The sequence below is a fragment of the Phaseolus vulgaris genome, chromosome 9 (assembly GCF_000499845.2).
Source record: "Phaseolus vulgaris cultivar G19833 chromosome 9, P. vulgaris v2.0, whole genome shotgun sequence".
Taxonomy (NCBI): domain Eukaryota; kingdom Viridiplantae; phylum Streptophyta; class Magnoliopsida; order Fabales; family Fabaceae; genus Phaseolus; species Phaseolus vulgaris.
Window position 1 is genome coordinate 20,825,132 of NC_023751.2, and position 14,424 is coordinate 20,839,555.

General features: G+C 28.7%; 1 protein-coding gene across 1 annotated transcript; it reads right to left on the bottom strand.

Annotated features, from left to right (window-relative positions):
- Window positions 1-6,922: 6,922 nt before the first annotated feature.
- LOC137821256 (protein GOLVEN 2) lies at window positions 6,923-7,978 on the bottom strand. Its single transcript, XM_068625764.1, has 2 exons — window positions 7,573-7,978; window positions 6,923-7,313 (listed from the first exon to the last, which is right to left on the bottom strand). The coding sequence occupies exons 1-2, from the start codon at window positions 7,646-7,648 to the stop codon at window positions 7,153-7,155; spliced, it is 237 nt and encodes a 78-aa protein (XP_068481865.1). The 5' UTR covers window positions 7,649-7,978; the 3' UTR covers window positions 6,923-7,152.
- Between the last annotated feature and the right edge of the window lie 6,446 nt (window positions 7,979-14,424).

Sequence of the window (14,424 nt, forward strand, 5' to 3'; positions counted from 1 at the left end):
TTTTTGTGTAGTTTCAACTTTTTAAGGATCTTTAACATAAGAAGAAATCGAACAAAGTGAAGTTAATTTCAATCACGTAGTTGAGACCGAAAGTTTCACTGTTGCCAAAAAATGATAATACTTATAAATTAATTACCTTATGCTCTAGCTAGATCTAGGTAATAACTTTATACAAAAAAAGGCACAACTTATTCTTGAATATTAGTACACTTTTTTCTATACTATCTACTTTCTTTACCAAAACTGCGAAGTAATTTAATTGTGAATCGGTGGTTTCCTGGAGGCTGGAGTGTAATCCATTGAGAACACATCACCACCAACGTTAACATCCTCATCTTTTGGTTTAAATACCTCAGCATGCGATTCCTTGTTGTGTTGAACTGTGTTGGCATGCCCACTAGTTATATTGGTTTTTTCTTTCAACGTTCGTGCTGCATACACAATTTTGTTTTGAAAAGAACACGTTAATAAAAAACTTGAAAGAAATTAACAGGATATTGAAACATGGGAATATTTAATTTTGAATCGAATGTTCTGACAGTTTTGTGACGAAAGAAGTACCTATAGTTTGGGGGGAGAAGAGGCAGAGGATGACGAAAGCCACTAATAGAATGCGCTTGTTCTGTGAAACAGCCATCTCGAGAAAAAACTATTAGACTTGTGGTGTATGCTCTATTATTTCTTAATTGGCTCTTTATCTGAATGTGCTCTACCTGTGCTTATTTCACTCTTATTTATAGACGCAAGATTGACACATTCCACTGAGATTATTAGGTACGTATCCATGGAAAACAATGGTAATTTTGTACATGAGGCTAATGGTCTACGAGGGTGTCACATCAACACTGTCTGGCTTGAAATAGATGGCTATATGTGCTTTGTTGGGGAAAAGATTTAAACGAGAAAAACAGAAATCAACCATCTACATGTGAAACTAAAACTATATATACTTTATACGTGTATTCGGGCACTCTTGGTTTTCTTTCATACCCTTATTCTCATTCCTATACATCTATATATTAATATTGTTCCCCAACTGTTCCATGCATATTAGTTAGTGATAGCTTTTGTCCCTAAATCTGGAACAAAAGTTAAGGATTTTATCTTTTCAACCCGTATTCGGTCACATGCCAGAAACTCCCATATAGGACTCTTGTCTCTGTCTTCGGATTCAATTAAGTATGAGCAAACTAATTGAAGAAGGCATTGTTCTTTTCACATAAATGGGAAATTCAAGTCCTTTTTCTTAAATTACTAATATATAAATGTGCATGCAGAGTTATATGTTGATGTTGTAGCATAATGGTATCATTCTAGAATGATCAAGAGTCTAGATGCAAGAGTCCTTTTTTATTTCTGAAATTTACATGTGACCTAGTTGTTGGAAATTTGAAGTTACGTTCAATAACTGATAACCAGTTGAAAATATCAGATAGATCTAGGGCAGTAGAAAGTGACCTTCATGATTCATGCCGATGGCTTGCTACAGTTTAGGAGAAAATATGAGAATTTGAGTTGGGCCATTGGATCTGTGTGGCAGTGCAGACAAGATAACACATTCAAGCCTGCAACATTGCTGCGGGGCCATGTGTCAGGCCTGCAACCTGTTTACCCTGCCAATCTGAGGCATCGTACCTCACCTTGTCAATCCCTTAATTTACAATGTGAAAAGATTTAGTGAAACATCTATGCTACCACCTGCCAACATTATGGCCTTCCTAATCAACAATTTCTCCCTCTTTTATTGATTAATAATTGAATGATTTACTCTTATATATGTGTCCTTTGTCAATCAATCTCTATGGTAGGGGGCCCTTGTGGAAATTGTAATTAGTTAATTAATTAATTCTAAGTAATCATTCAAATGATTAAGATCACATTACACATAGTTGGAACCGGGGTAATGCTAATAATTCCAGCACTTGATAAAGTAATGAGGAAAAACACTGTGGAAGTAGTTAATTAACTAATAAAGTTTTCAAGTTCATGCATCATTCGGGGGCTAGTGGCAATCATTCAATTTCTATCTAGGGTGATGGAGGCGATTCTGAGTTTGATTTAGTTATGAATTGCTTAGTGAGTGAGAGAAAGAGATAATGGTGGTTTTGTTTGTTGTGGGTGTTTTCTTGTGCTCGAGTTAGATTGCGTGTACAGAAGATTTGATTAATTAATGATGGAAGATGCGAAGCATTAATGGATGGAGGGAGAAAAGGCGACATTGGTGAGACTAAGATCAGTGTCAGATAAGACATTGGACAATGTTTTTCTTCTTTGGAAGAGTAAGACAATAGACAGTGTTCGTATATATCACATGGGACGAGTCCAGCGATTATCTACTTGGTAGGCCTTCCTTGTCGCTTGCAAATTGCACATGGACCCAACATGATTTAGAGGCCTGATAAAAGCTGTGTCATCATCCACACAATACAGAAGAAGAAGAATAAGCCACACCAAGTAGCCACGCTATTGCGATGTGCAAGTTTCACCATACACCAAAACTATTATCGAAAAATAACAACCCAGAACTTCTTCACCTTTCCTGCTCAATAATTTCGTTATTCAATTTTAAACTAATGCCGTTATTTTACATTTATGCTCACACATCGCTGCTTTCTACATTCTTCTCCCTTATATCAATTTTGGGATACTACTAGAACAAATCATTTTGTCAAACTATGAAGCATGTTAACATCAATCTAAAGTATACTACTTAAGGAGGACTAACGTTCTTCAAAAATATTTGAACTAACTAAATTCATAATCATTTAGTTAGAACTGTTTTTTTTAAATAAAAACTGCATTTTTTTATTAATTTGGTTTTTTAAAATTGAATTAATCTGGGGAATTGGTAATAATTTTTTTTTATAAAAACTTTTCGTAAGTTATTTGTATAAAAGTTGAGATATTCCTGAAATACCACCATTTTATTAACTCATTTTTTCTGATAAAAATAAATAAATAAAAAATCAGAAAGTGTTATGTAATAACAATTTTTTTTTATTTAGAATAAATTCTTTTAGAATGGGTAAATATTAATATTTTAAGTTACTATTAAGATATTTAAAATATTCATTAGAATGTCAACTATTTATAGTTATTTATGTTGAAAAGTTTATTATTTTGTTTATAATTTTTTAATTTTTTTTTTGAAATTGTACGTCATTTCTTGGATCTTTTTAGTTGATTAGATTTTCCAGATTAGGAAATGGCTACTTCTTGGATTTTTTAGTTGACTAGATTTTGATTTGGAATAAGTTCTCATTTGAAACAAATCATTATCTATTCTATTTTTAGTTTCACAGTGAGTATATGAGGGTTTAATAGATTCAATAAGTTGATAAAGTTGTTATTTGAATATATTTAGTTTCTGCTTAATATTTTAGTTGTTTAGATGGAGTTTTTCATAGGTTTTTGGAGAAATAAATGCCTATTAAGTAGGAAGAATTGGTTCAAAATTCCTTGTTTGTTTAGAATTGAATTTATATGATATAGATGTGTTGATGTAGACTGTTGTATATGTTGTTTCTCGAGCTTAAGTTAAGATGGATGAATTGTAAAAGTAAATGGGTTTTGTTTTCGAAATTGTTAAGGTAGTATTAGGTGTAGTATACATTTTTTTATGGAATTGATATATTTGTTGGTTTTATGAGTTTAAGTAGGTTTAGAAACATCTTAAAATGATTTAGATAAATGGGTTTATTGGGTAAAATCATTATATATGAAATTAGAATATTTTTTTTGTTTTTTATATTGTTTATTGAGTTTTTATTTAAGTATTGACTACTCATTTAAACGATAGTAAGCCATAATATTTATTGTAGGTATAGAAATTATTCGAATTTGGTTATTCAAGGGATAGAGTTCATTGTTAAAGTTTTAACTTAGGGTTTGGGTAAGAGAGATGTCAAAATATTTTTCTTTCTTTTGGAACTTTCATCTTTTAAGTGATCGCTACAAAAAGAAGATATTTTTACTAGTCGATTTTAGCAATCAAAATAAATTGGTCATAAATTATGACTGAAATAACGAATGATTTAATTTTAGTCACTAATTTAGTGCAAATTAGTGATTAACCTAATTTTTGTAGCAAATTTACACCAATTTAGCAATCAAAATCAATTTGGTTGCTAAATATAAATATTATCACTACAAATTAGTGATTGATTTGATTTTGGTCACTAATTTAGTACAAATCGGTAATCAATATGATTTTTGTTGTTAATTTGCAATGATTTAACAACCGAATCAAATTGATTAATAAATACAAATATATCAGTACAAAATAATGAATGATTTGATTTTAGTCGCTAAATCCATATAAATCAGTGATCAAATTTGGTTTTCATTGTTAATTGATTTAGCGACCAAAATCAAATTGGTCACTAAATACAAATATATCACTACAAATTAGTGACCGATTTAGCGACCAAATTATAATTCTTTTATTATTATGATTATAATTATTTTTTATGATTATTGTGTTTAATTATTATTAATATAATAATATTATTAATTGTAATAATAATAAAGTTAGTAATAATATTACTAAAATAATAATTAACATAATTATGATAATATTAGTCATAATATGATTACAAATTCTTTGGTGCAATGATTATAGGTTTTATGTCTACTCATAGGACCTGACTTTGACTCTCTCTAACACATTGATTTTAGTTGTTGAATTGGTCTCCTAAAAATTAGGGTAACCAAACCCGGGACTTGAGTTCCAAGGTCCACTTCAGGGCATGTGGGTCTCCTTCACTTAACTATTTAGGTTAGTTTATCCCACTACGAAGAAAAGGCCAATGACACACCGATCTATATTTTTCATCATCTCAGTGTTCATTTCCCTCAAAATGATGTAAAGGATGAAAAGGCTACTTTAACTTTCAAACAAAAGGGTGCTACTGGTGATAGAAGTAAAGGAAGGGGAAAGAAGGTAATGAAAGTTACCATTTTATCATTAGTTCTATAGTTGCTAGTTGCTTCATCTCAATATGTTGATTCAAATAGGAGTAGGAGAAGGGAATAACTATCTTGGTATTCGTTCTTGAGTCCGTGAGTGAGAGTCAGTACGACCATAATAGCAATCGATTTTGGTGGTCGCCAAACATTTTTTTTTTTGTAGTGGATGAAGAGAAAGAGTTTTATAAGTGGATTGAAATTGTGGATTGGAACTTGGTGAGTTGATGTATTAAGTGACTTAACTCAAACAAACAATGGTGTGATGCTTGAAAAAGGGGAGTCAATTGTGATATTCTCTTCACTAAAAGCTTGAATGCTTAAATATTGGTTGGTCATTCAAATAAGGAAGTCTCTCTTTCAAATATATATTGCTCAATCGATAACATTGAAGTGATATATCGGAATGCTTGAGCAAAGATATTGTTACTCCAACTATGTGAGTTATCCCTCATACAACATACTTCTTATTTAAACAGCATTCCCTATTTGTTTTATAATTCAATAATTAAAATTTAATTCTTCATATCTTGGGTAAAATAGTGTTCCATCATTCATATGCATGATGTAATTTTATTTAAGGATATGGATGCTAATTAGAGAAGGTGAAAGAATGTAATTGATTAATATCTTATTCTACATTAGGATGTATTAAAGGAACCTATAGAGTTGCAATTAAATATCTCGTATTTCTTTGTTTTAATTGTATTTATTTGGGTTATGCAATATAAATATATATTAAAAATTATATATTTTAAGATTTTACATATAAAAGATTTTGAATTTTCGTATAACTTATCATTAGATGGTAAATTGTATCGTTTTTAATTTTTGCAGTATGACGAAATAGGAATTAAGTTCTAATCCTTGCAAAAGGATTAAAATTGGAAAGAGTAATGATATATGTTAATGTACATTTTTTATATAATCATGTTAAGAATTATATATAACTCTAAAATTTTTCAAATCATCTAGATTTCTTCTAATTCAAACATGAAATCTCGCCATCAGTTAGTTTGTTAGTTGATTCGAACAGTCTATCAAATTTAAATGTTAATTTTAAGGCTAATTAATAAAATTCTTCATCATAAAGTCGTAAACTCAGTTTTTAGGAGTTAAATGCATGAAAATGGCCGCAGCTATACCTACTTTAACTAAGATTGACAGATTATATGTTTTGTGATGGCTTAAAGATTTAATTAGTCACCATAATCCATATTCACTCTATTATTTGTGCCTACTATTTTTTTTTCTTATATCTTTATTGACTTATGTTTACTTTTATCTTAATTTAATAAAGGGAATTCAATATTATATATTCTTTTTCCTTCTTATCAACCCACATGCATCAAGAACAGTTGTCTGGAATGATTCAATAATAATAAGTGATGGAATAATGAAACAAACTGATATGTTTGGAATCTTTACATGCTCCATGATTTGGTATTTGTTTAACAGTTTTTCACCAATCTTTGTTACCATTTCCCCATGATTAAGTAAATGATTGATAGCTTAAAAAAGCACTTTCTCATGAAATCATGGGAATCTTATATTTAGCTTCAAATTTGTAAATTCAGTATTCAAATATATTATTACATTTGTGGACATATTTTTGTCTTCATTTGTACTATATACTTTTGGTCATAAATATAATGCATATATAATTTAATTATAATGGCTGTGATGACTGATCCACTCACTTGTGTCTGCATATACTGTTTCATTTACCTTCATGTATTTCTACAGCTTCTACATTAGGTTCTAATTTATCACCACAAGAAAACAACATCTCGATTGGTTAGTCTTTCAAATTGCTTACAACAACTTCTTCATAAATCTTCTTTCCTTTACATATGCTCCAAGATTAACTCCAGTTAATTACCTGAGATGTACGAAAATATACATATAATGCGATTCTGGGAAGAAAATGAATGTTTGAGAATGGAAAAGACAAGGATGAATATATATTATGCATCTGTGTTCTTTATTATGATCAACACGTCTACAAAACTCTTCTCACTAATAATATGGTCCCTGAAACATTCTCTTAGCTCAAAAACTATTCACATAGTTCTAACTTCTAAGTTCATACAGTTACTAGTGCTTGATCAAAGTTCATCGAAGTTCAGAATCCCAGAAAAATCACTGTGCGCTTTTTCCAACAAAACTAAAAAAAAAAGCTAAGAATTAATTATGAATTGGAGGGTTCTTTTTTGCAGGAGTGTAGTCCATTGTTGTCAAGTCACCAATATCTTGTTCCCCTCCTTGATTTAGCTTAAATTGATCTTCGTGGCTCTTCTCGACAGAAACTGGAACTAATTCATCCTTAGTCTCTCTTAAACTTCTGGCTGTAAGGAAACATCAAGAACACCTAAATTATACACTCAGATTACATACGAGTAAAATATGTTTTTACTCCAATATATTTTATTTAATGTAGTTCTAATTTTCTATTTGTTTGTTTGTTATTTATTTATGTTTTTTAGAGATAATTCTTGTTAACCTAGGAGGATTAAAATTAACAATTTTAAAAAATATCAAAAGTAAATGAAGTTAATTTAGAAGCACAAAAAGATATATTATAAAGGCACAGGAAAGTAAGGTCACCTGAAGCATTAATGGAAAGGAAGTAAAGCAAGAGAAAAGCAAGCAGAAGGAAGCGTTTGGTGGGTAACATAGCCATGGTAGTTGAATGTATGGTATTAGTGAGAAACCTTGAACTTGCTTCAAAATCCTCTGGTTGCTCTCATTTTATAGGCTGAAACAGTTTCCAATAGGATGTGAAGACATGTGGTGCACTGCACTCTTCCAGGACAAGAAAAACAATGGCTACAATTTTGGTTCAAATCATTGTCTCCTGCTCTGTCCTGCCTGAAAATGACACCCTTTTGCTTGGAAAACAGGATCCAACCTAAGACCAGGAATGGCTTCGTTCCCTTCATGTTATTTAATTGGCACCATGCGTCCATAAACACTTCGCACTCTCTCATTCGTTAATCAACAAAGATCCTTAACCTAAAATATGGTGCCTATATAAAAGAAAGTAAATAATACCAGCTTGATAAATAAGAGACTCCATCCCTCTCTTTTAAAAACATTCGTACAAGTACAATGAAAAGATAATCAACCCGAGTTAGTCAACTTAATTCATAATTTTTCTCTAACTTAGGTTGTGAGGGTTAGGTTCTCTTTGTATAAAGATTGGGTCACCCTTAAAGTGATTCATATCTATTTATTTTTTCTTGTCTATAAAAAGAAATTATCTTAACTTTTCATTATAACAAATATTTATTTTTTACTTTAACTCATTTGTGAGGTGCATTATGCTTAAATATTTACTTTCTATTAATGTAATTGGAGTTTAAAAGGACTCATCACAACTATAATCACTCAAGAAAATGATGAAATAAAATCCAATTTTTAGATACCAAAATAATTAGTTACAATAATAACTAAATTAGAGACCATTTTAGAAACTAAACAAAATTTTGATTTCTAAATTAATTTTTATTATTGTTAAATAGTTTCTAAATTGGTATCTAATTAGCAACCAAGGTTTTTGCTACCAAATTTATAAACTAAATAATTAGTAGTTAAAACCTTGGTTGCCAATTATATATCAATTTAGAAACTATTTAACAATAATATAAACTAATTTAGAAACCAATTTTTTTTTTTAGTTTCTAAAATGGTCTCTAATTTAGTTACTATTGCAACTAATTATTTTGGTTTCTATTTCATGATTTTCTTATAGTGAATATAATATTTTGATACATATTTTTTTTTTTATAAAAGTTTTGATGTTACATCTCAGTTAGACTGACATATCAGGTAACAACAATTATCTTCCATCACATAAAAAAATGATTATTAAAAAAAATACAAAAAATAATATGAAAAGACTATACCAAAATTTATATATGATATTATGTATATTAAATTAAAAAAATTATAACCTATTTAAAAATATTGATCTAAGAGGTTAATAGGGAAACACAATAATAAAATTTACTGCAACAATAGAATTAGTTAGTTACATGTGGAGTTATGTTTGTTTTAGTTATTTTTTTAATTTTTATTGAAGTTATTTTTTTATTGCGAGACTATATTTAATTGATGTGGAATTTGTAATATTTTTTATTAGAACTAGTTATTTATAATTAGAACTAGTTATTTAAAAGTCATCTAATAACTCTTTATTTAATTTAACATCGGCTTGAATAAAAATAATATTTTTTATTTTAAAATTTATTTAATTTACGTCAGCTTAATCGATGTTAATGTTTTTTTATTTTAAAACTTATTTAATTTAGTGTCGATTTAGCAAACTCTAAATAAAATCTATTTTAATATTAATTTAAATTGTGTCAATTTGGTCAACGCTAATGAAAAAAATCTCAAAAAGAAGTTTGTAGTAGAACATCTCATCTTTAACAAAATAAAATATAAAATAAAAATAGAAATAAAATTGTAATAGATAAAGGAGAGAAGTGTTGATGAATATGAATGAAGTAAATGAATGTGAATGAAATAATTAAAACTAGAGTGTGGATGAATGTGATGAGTACTGAAGAGATGAGTGTGATTGAAGGAGATGATTGTGGATGAAGAAGATGAAATGTTGATGAAAAAAATGAGTGTGAGAAGATTTGAGTATGAATAAGAAAATTAATGTGAGGAGAGTTATATAGAAAGTAAGAAACAAAAATTAGGGTGACAAGATTTTTCATCTTTAAACCTAGACCTTTAGATTAAAAATAATCTAAGGTTTCTCTTTATTGTTTTTTTAATCAACAATAAAAAATAAATAAATAAGAATCAATTTAAGGATGATTCAACCCATGTACAAATTAAACACAGAAACGAACAACCCCTCATCCCAGAAGCTTGCCACTAATTTCCTACTAAACAAATACAGCTTGACCAACTTAAATAAATAACTTATTTTTAATCAAATACACACAAACCAGGAGATCCAGATACCAGTTAGAAATGAAAAAACAAGAAGAAGGGACTTTAGAGGTTACCCGGGACAAGGTCTTCAGTTGAGCCATGGAGAAAATTTCAGAATGATCAATCATTCCACCTTTTAAGTATGTGCTTATTCTTAAGTTTTCAAATCTCACTTACTATTGCAATCATTCCATCTTTAGAAGTTTGACCCACGCTAATATTTTTTATTTTAAAAATTATTTAATTTAACGTTAGTTTAATCCACGCTAATTTTTTTTATTTTAAAATTTATTTAATTTAGTTAGCGTCTCTTTAGTCTGACACTAAAATAAATAATTTTACTTATTAAAAAAATTAAAAATATTTATCATCATCATAGAATTGACTAAGAGTCGCCGACTCTAGTAGCGTTCAACATTAAGAAGACTCTTACTTATTAAAAAAATTTAAAATTAATTTTTTGATTTTTCTTTTAAAAAATCTTTTTATATCCTAATAGAGTTGACAAAGTTAAATCTATTAACGTTCGACGCTAATAGATATTTATTTAATTAAAAAAGTAAAAATAATTTTATAAGTTTTCATTATAATTTAGGGTAATTTAATTCCATCTTATAAAATCAATTTATAAAATAAAATTTACAACAACTTGTATATTAAGCTTTGTTTTATATATTATAATTTATCTTTGGTTTTAATTGACATATACGATCTCCTAGTTACAATTATATGATGACTTGAACATCTTCGTTTACTGTTCAAAATGGGATATAAATTGGAGCATACCATTGGATTAGATTGGATCTTGCACAACTTCGGACTCTTTACAACATGTAACGTAACTAAAATTTGAAGATGTTCCAAACAAGAATGTCTGGGAAAAAGAAAAATGTTGAATGGATCAAAGCTATCACCTTTTTCTTTCACATCTTTCAATAATATAATATTGGTGAATTTTAATTTTCCCTCGTATATAGATACTGCTAGCGTGACGCAATTTATGAAATTTCTTCATTTGCCATGTCTATTGCACAACTGATACAAATAAAGACACGTGATACATGTACATCTATCTATCTATTAGAACTACTGTGTAAAATTAGGTAGGAAGCATCTGAAAAATATTTGAATTGATTTGACCAAGCATTAATCAATCATCATCTACTTTTTAATTCTTAACGTGGAGGAAGGGAAATTGTTATTTTCCTACATGAATGTACCTGATACATTAAATTGCAATGGATAGATTAGATTTTGACATTTTCAGTATTAGAAGTTCACTGAAAATTTCTCCCAGATATTTTATGTGCCCACCATTCCCAGATATTTAGCTCCACTGCAAAAACTGCACCGATTGCAAGCTCAAATTCAGAATCTCCCTTCAACTTCATATCATGCATTTAGCTAGTTAGTTCCTGGATGTACACTTTGCTTCCTAACATACTTATAATCCTTAAGTATTGTTTTATTTTATTTCATAATTTAGCCTACAAAAGGTTCTTCCTCTCTCTCGCAGGGGCACGTGAGTGAAAAATTCTCTTCACAACCATTTAAAAATTAGAAATCGTATATAATTGTATAATACTTAGCTAGTGTGATCTCTATGAATAGGTAATGAAGTACATAAAATTTGTGAGTCTGTGAATGTTGTACAAAAGCTGGTATTTAGCCAGATTTGGCAGAAGAAGTTTCTCTGAAGCACACGGCACTTTGCCTACCACATGCATGGAGTGGCTGATATGAATCCATGCATACCCAAAGAAATTAAGGATAGAAAAAGAGGAAGAACTGCATTATCTAATTATGTCCCTTTACAATATCGTTTCCATTAATCATGCATAGTTCTTGACTGAACAAGAAAGGAAACCACATAACGAACCAGAAAAGATAACCGACATTGATGGAGGCTATTCCTTCATTTTCAAACAAGGCGACCAACAATGCTATGCAGAGAAAAATCACGTGGGAGGAGTGCTCACATATCTAATTGTGGGGCTGCATTGTCCCTTAATTGCTTCCAAATTAAACATCAATTTATATTCATCACAATTATCAAAGACAAACACTGATGGAAAACAAGGATTAGGAATAAATAAATTAATAAACAAAGAGATATACCCTTTACCTAAGCAATTACAAAGAAACTAAATCATAGATTTTGGATAATAGCCTTATCAAACAATATCTTTTAAGAATGTTTATTCAATTACCTTTTACTCTGCTCAAATTTTTTATTATCAAGTTGCTTTAGTTATAGATATTATATTTTCCTTTCTTCAATATTTTATACTTTCTCTTATAAATAACGCAAATAATAAACACGCAGGAGAAATTATGGATTATTAAACAACTCGATCCAATTTTAAGCTAAAATTTATGTGGTATAATTTCTTTTATAAACAACTCAGATAATGTAGTTAATCCTGAATGAACTAGAAAAGAGAATAGCTTTTTTTTATTATTATGATATTGATGTGGAATGCGCTGATAATAGAAAACAGATTTGACAAACAATAGCAGTAGATCTTTTACTATTTAGGTTGCTAGCTATAGTTTGATCGTTATATCAAACAATACCTAACCCAATCAGATATTATTTTTTAAGAAAATTGAAACATATGACGAAAAGAGGATATGGTTGATAATGCTTTCCCATGCAGGATCACTTGGTGAAATTTCTCGCACAGGATGGTTTAATATATTTTTTAATCCAAAATTTTTAACCTTTTGTTTTCAGTTTTTTAATTCTATATTTTTTTTTTCTATTAACATGTTATTCACTTGATTTTGATGAGATGATATATAAGTCACTAGGTTATTAAAAGCAAAAAATTTTAAAAATAAGAAAAAAAATTCATATTATAATTAATATTCATGTCACATCATCGTTGTAAATATTAATATAATTTTACCAAAATATTAATATATAACACCAATTCTCTTTTATTTCAAAATGAAAAAAAGAATTTTAACTATTTTTTCTTATTTTTTCCTATCCTAAACACGTTATATTAAGTTCATATATATATTTTTACTCCTTTACTTATTGAGGTTGAGATGTCATTCTTTCAAGATGTATATGATTATTTAAGTTTTTTGAGTTGTTCTATTGAGTGATGAGACATCTGCAGAAGATTGAATTCTTGAATGTTCAAGTCCATAAGAATATATATGAATTTGTAAGTGAGTAAATGAAAAATAAGATAGATCTACTTCATGAGAGAAATAAGGTATTTATAGACTCATGAGCTAAGATAGAGACCCAATGAAAATGACTATTTTATCATAATAGTTTAGGTCATGTTCTTTCTTTTATGTTTTTTTTATTGGCAAATAATAAATAAAATAATATGGAATCCTTGAGGAGGTGCTCAAACCCTATTACAAAGGGAAGGTCCAACAAAGAGAGTCTTCAACCAAACCTACAAAATCCAAGAGAACTACATACTCTTGTATTCCAAAACCAATATTATCATAAAAGTTTGTAGAAAACTCTGTTCCACTGATAACTTCATGAATAATGTCTTATTTCAGATATACTTGGCTACCTCACAATCTTATACAACATATATATTCCATAGTACAAACAACACAAACTCCAAAACGTTATTTCTTACATGTGTCTCTCATTATTAAGGTTACTTGGCAGTTAAGGTCAAGTTGTGATTAACGAGGGTGATTACTGTTGAACTATAAGGTAAACTATCATAACTTTTTAGCAGATCTCATCTACTAACACTACAAGAAAATCATGAAATAAAAATCAATTTTAGAGACTAAAATTAATTAGTTGTTATAGTGACTAAATTAAAGACCATTTTAGAAACTTAAAAAAAACTTTTAGTTTCTAAATTATATTATTGTTAAATGGTTTCTAAATTGGTATCTAATTAGCTACCAAGGTTTTTGCTACCAAATTTAGAATATAATTGGTAGTTAAAACCTTGGTAGCTAATTAGATATCAATTTAGAAACTATTTAACAATAATAGAAACTAATTTAGAAACCAAAAAATTTGTTAGTCTCTAAAATGGTCTCTAATTTAGTCACTATAGCAACTAACTATTTTTTTGTCTCTAAAATTAGTTTCTATTTCATGATTTTCTTTGTAGTGTAACGCATGATATATTATAAAACCTTATATTTTAGGTATTTTGTAGTACACCTACCAATCCATGAGTTGGGATAGACTGATTCATAATCTAATGTGATCTTAAAATTATGACTCAATTCAAATAGAGACAATTGATAAAGAGGTTAGTGAACCAACGAATTGACTAGTAAACAAAAAAAATAGAAAGAGAAGTTTAAAATTTGTATTTTATAAAATTAAATTGAAAAAATTAGTTAAAAGATCTAAAATACATTAACAAATTAACCTAGATTTAATTTGAATTAGTGATGCAGAAGTTGATATGTTAAAGAAACAAAACCAACATGTTTTATTAATGTCAACTAAGGTTTTAGTTTACTAGTTAAGCCCTTAAGATTAATCAAGTAAAAAGT

Excerpts from the sequence above, each read along its gene's own strand:
- LOC137821256 (XM_068625764.1), bottom strand. The coding sequence starts at position 7,648 with ATGGCTATGTTACCCACCAAACGCTTCCTTCTGCTTGCTTTTCTCTTG. Across the intron at positions 7,314-7,572 it reads CCTTTCCATTAATGCTTCAG|CCAGAAGTTTAAGAGAGACT; the intron begins GTGACCTTACTT and ends GTTTCCTTACAG.